Here is an 8,924-nt window from a genome sequence, read left to right on the forward strand (position 1 = left end):
AGTAATCTTTTGGTGTACAGGTGGTGTTTCAACCAACTTAAGAAACTGGCCAGGGCAACATAGATAAGTCTGAAAAAATAGTGTTGAATGAAACAATGAACAGAAATGTATATTCATATATATATATATATATATATATATATATATATATATATATATATATATATATATATATATAAAAGATGATTTGCATAAACATGTTCTGTATACCACACACTTTTCAAAATTCATATACAAACCAAAAAAAAATACACATTAAGCTCATTAGAGTGAAGAGGGGAAAACGGTGAACTATGAGGCTGTATTAATCTGCTCAGGCTGCTAGAACAGAATACCACAGACTGAATCTTAAACAGACATTTATTTTTCAGTTTTGGAGATTGGAAGTCCAAATTCAAGGTACCAGCAGGGTTGGTATTGGTGAAGCCTTTCTTCTTAGGTTGCAGACAGCTGTCTTCTCACTGTGTCCTCACATGGCCACTCGTCTCTGCAGAGAGAGATTGCTGTATCCCTTATGACTCCAGACCTATCGGATCAGTGTCCCCCTCTTATGGCCTCATTTCACCTGAATTACCTCCTTAAAGGCCCTATCTGTAAATACAGTCGCTTTGGGGGTTAGGGTTTCAACAAATAAATTCTGGGGGAACACAAGTCAGTCATGGGCTAAAAGGGAAATAATAAATCCATAGGAAGTGGAGAAAGAGAATAGGATTGAAGTGGTAGGCATGATCCAGATCAAGCAGGCCCTTGTAAGCCATAGTAAGGAGACTGGCTTTAAAGGCTCAGAGTGGTCACTAAGTTCACAAACGCTAATGCCAATTTGTACATAACTGATTGACTCCAAATTTCATGTCATCCAAAACTATTCTGAGTCCTGATAACAAAGTAGAATGTGTGTATTTCATTTTACCATTAGGAAAATGGAGTTCAGAGAGGCCAAATGACTTGCCCAAGATCCCATAGTAGGTGGAAGTTCTTTCTGACTTTAAAGCAAGGCTCTTTTTACATGTTCTACAGCCTCCCAGCCTTTGGCCCTGACTGACTTCATTTATCGATTCTTTTATGCATGCATTCATCTAGTATACTGTTTATTGGCATCTTCTTTGTGCTAGACTCTGTGTAAGACACTGGGGATACAGAAATTAGGAAAACATGGTGCCTGCACTTAGAAAGCTCAGCCGTGAATAGAAGAGACATCCGGGTAAGCAAATGTGGTCATGGAGGGGCGCGTTAAAGGTGCTGGGAAGTCCAAAGGAGGGAAAATGACTCTACCTGGGGTAGTTGTGGAAGATTTCAAAAGACAAAGAGTCCTTTGAAGCAAACCCTTGAAGGATGAAGAGTTCACCTGATGCAAAAGAAAGAATAGCTCAATATGGGCAGAGTCAAGGCTGTGGGCACTTGCTAAGGGCGAGTGGGTCATGGGGTGATGAGGCCAGACAGGGAAGGCTTTGGCTGCCAGGTCAGAAGTTTGGTTTGAGGTCAGTGGGGAACCCTGGAAGGGTTTCAAGCAGGGGAACACATTGGCCAGGATTGTAAGGAAGGTCTTTCTGACTGTGTCGTCCAGAGACCTGATGTCATTTTAAGAATTCATTGCATTAGAAAAAAATCCATTGTGTGAGCTAGCAGGAAAAACCGACAGCCCCTCCCACCTCCAATCCCATTATTGGCTTTTGATCCAGCAGACCTAGGATTTTTTTTTTTTAACCATCCCTATCAAAGCCTTCATCTCACAGCTAGAGAGACCATCTTCCTTCCTTCTTCTCTGCCTATACCCCACCTCACACCAGAGTGACGGGTGGGACAATGGGGCTTGGGAGAAAGGTGTGTGAAGAAAGGAGGAGCTGAAGAATCCTATAGGGATACTGGACAGAGGGATCCAGACGGTGAGGGCCCCAGGTGTTCTTGGTCTTGGCTTTCCTTGGGCAAGTTAAAGCATCTCAGCTTCCTATATTGCCCGCCCCCTTGTTTGCTGCACTCAACTTCCTGCCCCACCAGAGGAAGTGGGGAGAGACAGCAGGTGCAGCAACAGCTAGCCGGGCCATGGTGAGTCCTTATGCCCAGGAATCTAGGCATCTCTGCCCCTAGCTCCAACCGCCAGGGTAGCCAGGCCGAGGTCAATCCACAGAAGATCTGACTTCTCCTAGTCCTTGAGATCAGGTTCTATTGGTGGCCCTGTCTGCTGCTCCCAGCAGCCTCATATTGTTTACCCTCCACCAACAGGACAAGGAGTATGTGGGTTTTGCAGCCCTCCCCAACCAGCTGCACCGCAAGTCCATCAAGAAGGGGTTTGACTTCACACTCATGGTGGCAGGTCTGGGGTCTTTGGAGAGGGGACTGGTGGTGGGTCCTCAAGAGACCCTAGCTGTCCCCTCACTTGAGCAATTGGGCCTGACCTGTCCACAGGGGAGTCAGGCCTGGGGAAATCCACCCTCATCAACAGCCTGTTTCTCACCAACCTCTATGAGGATCGGCAACTGCCTGAGGCCAGTGGTAAGACCCATCCCCTCCTCTCCAGGGGGACCTCTCCAGTGGTAAGACCTCTCCCCTCCTCTGTCTCCTTCCTAGATCTCCAGGCTACACCCTCTTCTTTTTCATCTGGGTCTCCCATGGCTTTTTGGGGCACTCAGGCAGCTTACTGTTCTCTGAGACGGTTTCCTCCCCTGAAAAAAATAGGTGGGGGTGACTGTGATACTGAGAAAGGAAACTGGTTCTACTTCAGACCCCTACCCAGTTTCCCAATCTCTCCCCACAGCTCGCTTGACACAAACGCTGACTATCGAGCGTCGGGGTGTGGAGATCGAAGAGGGGGGTATTAAGGTGAAACTGACCCTGGTGGACACACCTGGCTTTGGGGACTCTGTGGATTGCTCAGACTGGTGAGGAGTGGGGGAGGGAATGAGGGATAGGCTTCCCAAACTGGCTACTCTGTGGAGACTGAGGGATCAGTTATAGGGCTGGTCTGCCATGGTCTCCCACCCACCCTGACCCAAATGCAGGGGGCCTGTTTCTGATGGCCATGTGGCCCAGAGTGCCCTGTGCTTCCCAACATCTCACTTATGACCCTGCCAGTTTCCTAATTTCTTTGGTTAGAGACAAAGGAACTACTTCCCACCCCCACAGACCTGGCTAGCCTTGCCCTCTTCCCCACCATGTGGCCTCTGATCTCTGACCACAGCTCTTTCCTCTCCCCACACCCCAGCTGGCTGCCCGTGGTGCGCTTCATTGAGGAACAATTTGAGCAGTATCTTAGGGATGAGAGTGGCCTGAACCGGAAGAACATCCAGGATTCCCGTGTCCACTGCTGCCTCTACTTCATCTCACCCTTTGGCAGGGGGTCTGGGGGGCACCCTGGGGGTTGGGGCATTTGGGGAGGGTTTGGGGGGTGTCTCTGTACCTTGACACCAAACCCTGACCAATCCCTGGGTACAGGCTCCGGCCTCTAGATGTGGCCTTTCTCCGGGCGGTGCATGAGAAGGTCAATATCATCCCAGTCATTGGCAAAGCAGATGCCCTGATGCCTAGGGAAACCCAGGCCCTCAAGCAGAAGGTGTGTGGTCACTTCTGATCTTTGGCCCTACGTGAAGCCAAAAGTGATGATTAAACCTGAACTCAGCTTTGACTTATTTGATCTTGGGGTGGATTCTTGGGGCATGATGTATGATGTTACATTATCTAAGAAAGTTTCTTTATTCCCCCCCAAGTTATTTAATTGAATTTATCAGGGTGACATTGATTATTAAAATTATGTACATTTTAGGTATATAATTCTACAGTACATCATCTGTATATTGCATTGTGTTTACCACCCCAAATCGTCTCTTTCCATTACCCTTTAATCCCACCTTTACCTTCTTCTATCTCCCCCCACTGCCCTAGAGAGTTTCTGAGGAAGGTGGGTAGTAAGCTGCCTGGGGGAACTGTCTCTGGAAGCCCAGAATGGAATTCCTGGGCTGGATGCTTAGCCAAGGCCCATCCCAGGGTGGAGGCATAGAATGATGACCCCACCCCCAGGGTCTTCAGAGCCCTCTTCTGCTGTTTCTGCTTATGTCTCTGTCTCCTAGTATTTTGGTATCTGCCGCATCTTAGAATCTTCCCAGGCCTCTGCCTTGCCTGTTAGGGTATCCTTGTTTCAGTTTTTCACCATCTATGTCTGTCTCATTATCACTGAGATTTTGGTTTTGGTCATCCTGGATGTTCATTTCTCACCATCTCTGTCTTTCACATCCTCCTGTCTCTGACTTCCTGATATATGTATCTGAATCTGTCTCTGGCCATGTGATGTCTGTTGCTCACCGCCTTTGTGAAGCATACTCACTGTCTCAATACCTGTTTTCTCCGAGATCCGGGACCAGTTGCAGGAGGAAGAGATCAACATCTACCAGTTCCCTGATTGTGATTCTGATGAGGATGAAGACTTCAAGAGGCAGGATGCAGAGATGAAGGTGCAGAGGAAGGGGGGAAGGGGGGAAGTGAGGAAGGGAGGAAGCATGGGAGGTGGATGTGGAGGTAGAAACTGAGAAAGTTTCTGCCTTAGAGGTTGATCCCTGACTACTGCCCTCTAGGAAAGCATCCCTTTCGCAGTTGTTGGTTCAAGTGAGGTAGTGAGGGACAGCGGGACCCGACCAGTGAGGGGACGCCACTACCCCTGGGGTACCGTGGAAGGTAAGGCCGGGCACATGTTCTGAAGCCAGCAGGGAGACCAGGCCACCTCCAAGCCAACATGTGATGATGGGGCCAGCTCTTGTCTTGGAGGTTCTAGGAGCCAAATGAGAGGTCTTTGAGGGGGCCAGCGTGGACCTCCCCCTAGGGCGGGGGCGGGACTGCAGCAAGATCCCACCCAGCTCCCTGAGGCATGCGGTATATCCTCCAGTGGAGAATCCACATCACTGTGATTTCTTGAACCTGCGTCGGATGCTGGTGCAGACACACCTGCAGGACCTGAAGGAAGTGACACATGATCTGCTCTATGAAGGCTACCGGGCCCGCTGCCTACAGAGCCTGGCCCGACCTGGGGCACGTGATCGAGCCAGCCGTAGGTGAGAGTCGGAGTCGATTCCTAGGTGCTTCCAAAGCCTCGCTCTAACAACATCCATGACCCCACCTTCACCCTCTAGACCTCTCTCCCAGTCTTTCCCCACCCACTTTTGGCTCTACTGTCAAGAACGAGGGCACTCCTCCTGGAGTCCAATCTCGTTGCAGACACAACCTCAGTCCCTGCCCTTGATTCTTGTTCCTTTTCTGTACCCCCTAGTAAGCTTTCCCGCCGGAGCACCACAGAGATCCCGCTGCCCATGCTGCCTCTGGCTGAGACAGAGAAATTAATCCGTGAGAAAGACGAAGAGGTGAGCAAACACCTCGCCTCCCCTGTCCTCTTTGAAAAAGTCCCTCTCTGGCCTCCGCCAGCCCCATCGCCTGCAATCTTGCCCCGCACAGCTGCGTCGCATGCAAGAGATGCTGGAGAAGATGCAGGCCCAGATGCAGCAGAGCCAGGCTCAAGGGGAGCAGCCGGACGCTCTCTGAGACCCCCGCCGATGTATAGTTCTACTTTGGCTCAGTCTTGGGTTCGTGTCTTGTCCAATACCTGAAGCCCAGGTTGCCTCGCCGCCTAATCCAGAAGCCTACAGAAGCACGGGGTTCTCCGGCTAAAAGGTTCTCCCAATCCCAGTGTAGTCCTGCCTTTGCCCCCCACCCCCAACTTCGGGACCCCGAGCTTCCAGCCCAGCCCCTAACTGACCACACCATCCCCCCCCCCGCCCCCCCGCCCCCCGCCCCCGCCCCTCGCCCCTCTACACCCGAACTGTGTCTTCTATAAAAACTGTTTCCTGAGGCCAAGCGTCTTCTCTTTCCCAGTGGGAATAAGCGGCGGACATTGCGGGTGCAGTTTTCATTCAGTCCTTCCTCCCTTTGTTGGGCACTCGCTTTGCACCAGCAGCGTTTCAGCCCACTCTCCCACCTGAGTCCCTCGGAACCGCACACCGAAGGCGCTGGGGATAAGAAACAAAGACCAGTTCAATTTTATTACGACTCGACTCGGGGTGGGGGTCAGGCTGTCAGGAAGAGGAAGGCTAGCGGAGGCCTAAATGGGTCCTCTACTCCTGGTCCTTGGCGTCGCCATGCGTGATGACGTAGCAGATGTTCTTGTAGTCTACGTTGCCCCCCACGTCAGGAGGGAAGGCTGCCCACATGTTCTTAATCTGGGGAAAGATTGCAAGACTGGGTCTCCTAACGGTTCCTTAGGCTCCCTTCCCCCATCCTCCCCTTCACCTGGGCCCCTCCCCGACTCACCTCTTCCTGGGAGAAGCGGTCACACTGGGTGGTAAGTAGCTCCTCCAAGCTGGAGAGAGGTGACATGGGAGGAGTTGAGGTTAGGCCTTGTAAATTCTTTCTACCCTCACCTCATTCTTGTTGCTATTCCCAGTTTTGCCTTGAAAACCGGGGTCTGCCCTCATTGGTGTGGCTCAGTGGATTGAGCTCCGGCCTGCGGCCTGCAGCCTGCGAACCGAAGGGTCGCGGTTGCGATTCCCAGTCAGGGAACATGCCTGGGTTGCGGGCCAGAGGGGGCGCGCCGGAGAGGCAACCACACACTGAATGTTTCTCTCTCTTTCTCCCTCCCTTCCCCTCTGTCTAAAAATAAATAAAGACTTAAAAATAACGGGGTCTTTCTAGATCTTTCCAGTGATCTTCCGAACACAAACACAAAACGCTTCCTAGCTTTTGTGCTTCTACTCATATGTGCTGTGAAAATTTAATCCTAATCCACAGTCCTCATTTCTCCATTATCCCTGGCAGTGCTTAACCCTTGGTAGGAATTTAAGGAGACTTTCTGTGGGTAAGCAGCTGGCGGAGATCACTTACAACTGCTTCTTGATAGTTCCCTTCCCCTCAGGGTCCAAGACTTTAAAGGCTCCAGTGATCACGTCCTCAGGGTCAGCACCTGGGGTCAGAGGGCACATGAAGCTGAAGGATCCCTGAAAGGTCTGTCCCTAAAAGGTCCGGGAAGGGGCAGCTGGGAGCTCAGACCCAGGACACTTCATTCACCTTTGAGTTTCTCCCCAAACATGGTCAGGAAGACAGTGAAGTTGATGGGACCACTGGCTTCCTTCATCATGGCGTCCAGCTCCTCATTCTTCACATTGAGGCGCCCTGGAGTGGGGTGGGGGAAAGATCGGCTGGAGTGGGATCTTGGGTCCATTAGAGTAATGCTTCTCATAAATTCAGATCATCAACCCATTTTTCATGAGAGTAGACTGAGGCCCAGAGTGGAGCCAGCAGGGCTGGCTCCCAAAGCTGCTGAATTCCCTGGACTCTACAGCCTTGGTTATTTACGGGTGGGGTGGGGGGCAGGGCATACCCATGGCTGCAAAGGTGTCCCGCAGGTCTTCCTTGTCAATAATGCCGTCACGGTTCTGGTCAATTACTGTGAAGGCCTGTGGAGGGCAGGGGCAGGGGCAGGGAGGAGTTAGGTCCCCCATGGCCAGGCTTTAGCATCTTTACTCTAGGCAGATCAGATTCTGGCCCCCAGCCAGCTGTCCTCTTACATGCCAAGAAAGGAGGGAGCAAGGAATTCTAAACCCTTTTCCTCCCACTAAAACAGGTGCACATGCTGGGGCATGGGTATAGGGGGAAGGGTGGGGGCGTGCCTTTGGTCAGTCTTCAGTCTCCCCTTTCCCTTTGCTCACCTCCTTGAACTCCTGGATCTGAGTCTGGTCAAACATTGAGAAGACATTGGAGCTCCCGCCCTCTGCTGCCCTTCTCTTGGCCTTCTTGGGTGCCTGGGAGGAGCAAAGAGACTCATGGGCCAGATCCTACTATTCTCTGGAGGCAATGGATTAGATTTAGGGCTCTTTAAGTTCATTCTTGTAAAGCAACTTGGCTTTAGGCTTCCCTCTCTTTATGACTTCTTTGCTGAGGGTGTTTGCTTGTGTTGCATCCCCAGATTTCTACCTGTAGCCCTTGAGTCCCACCCCTCCATCCTCCCCAACAAGTGGAAGGTTCCTCCTCTTAGTGCCCTGAGAGCCTACCTCCTCTGAGTTCCAGACTTCCTGTATGACCCTGATTCACTCACCCGTTTTTTGTGAAACTACTTCCTCATTTATAAAACGGGAGTGGGAATCCTTGCCTGCTTGGTTCCAGAGGATTTTAGGAAGATGGAGTGCAGGAAGGTATGGAGCAGGCTTTGAGAGGGACTGGGCTCCTGTGAGTGGATTATCCTTGGTTGGGTTCTTTAGGCCTACATTATATATGCTCCCTATTAGTGATACCCATAAAGAAGATTCATCTGTTTTCATCTTGATGGACTGGGAATCAGCTACCTTCTTTCAAAGGGTGAGGCTGCCCTGAGATTTGAAGGATCGGGGAAGGGGCTGGGGGATTCTTACCATGTCTTCAGTCTCCTGGGGGAAAGGCTGGAAAGTAGCAGAGAGTCAGCCTGCAGCAGTCCCTCTGGGGTTATATAGCCCTGCCCCAGGGAGCCCTTAACATACCAGGGTAACCTTAGCCCTGTGGGTGCCCACCCCAGATACCAAAATAGCCTGGCTCAGGACCTTTCCTTTCTTGGAGGGCCTGCAGCAGCTGGAGTCCAGAAAGAGAGGGAGGAGGGAGTGAGTCTTGGGATGCATGTCTCACTAGGATCTGGGCAGGAAGGGATGTACTTTGTCTCAAAAGGGGACAGCAATGTTCCAGAGTTCAGAGAGGGCCTAAGCCAGGGCACAGTGCTCAGAGAGAGATGAACTAGGCCCCTATAACCCCGAATGGGGCGGGAAACCCAGTAAATTTATTGACCATCTATAGTTGTGTTGGGTGCTGTGCTATGCCTTATGGGTGCATTTTGGCAAACACAACCTTCCTCCCATTTGGGTTTCACAGTCACGTGTGGGTATGTGTGGGGGTAGTGGCAGAGTTTAAAGGTGGGAGAGAGCCATCTG

The 8,924-nt window shown here is 51.1% G+C and overlaps 2 protein-coding genes across 2 annotated transcripts; one reads left to right on the forward strand and one right to left on the reverse strand.

Moving 5' to 3' along the window:
- Positions 1–725: 725 nt before the first annotated feature.
- Positions 726–5,745, forward strand: SEPTIN1 (septin 1). The gene is made up of 12 exons (XM_045848821.1): positions 726–759; positions 1,928–2,043; positions 2,221–2,311; positions 2,404–2,490; positions 2,753–2,876; positions 3,200–3,334; positions 3,430–3,547; positions 4,341–4,442; positions 4,563–4,662; positions 4,871–5,036; positions 5,252–5,342; positions 5,434–5,745. Exons 1-12 carry the CDS (start codon positions 726–728, stop codon positions 5,518–5,520), a joined length of 1,251 nt encoding a protein of 416 aa, XP_045704777.1. The 3' UTR covers positions 5,521–5,745.
- A 246-nt stretch (positions 5,746–5,991) lies between these two features.
- On the reverse strand, positions 5,992–8,529 carry MYLPF (myosin light chain, phosphorylatable, fast skeletal muscle). The gene is made up of 7 exons (XM_045848989.1): positions 8,379–8,529; positions 7,680–7,772; positions 7,352–7,427; positions 7,039–7,143; positions 6,856–6,934; positions 6,286–6,334; positions 5,992–6,194 (listed from the first exon to the last, which is right to left on the reverse strand). The coding sequence occupies exons 1-7, from the start codon at positions 8,379–8,381 to the stop codon at positions 6,090–6,092; spliced, it is 510 nt and encodes a 169-aa protein (XP_045704945.1). The 5' UTR covers positions 8,382–8,529; the 3' UTR covers positions 5,992–6,089.
- Between the last annotated feature and the right edge of the window lie 395 nt (positions 8,530–8,924).

This window comes from Phyllostomus hastatus, unplaced genomic scaffold (genome assembly GCF_019186645.2).
Source record: "Phyllostomus hastatus isolate PE091 unplaced genomic scaffold, TTU_PhHast_1.1 phas_contig_64, whole genome shotgun sequence".
Classification (NCBI taxonomy): domain Eukaryota; kingdom Metazoa; phylum Chordata; class Mammalia; order Chiroptera; family Phyllostomidae; genus Phyllostomus; species Phyllostomus hastatus.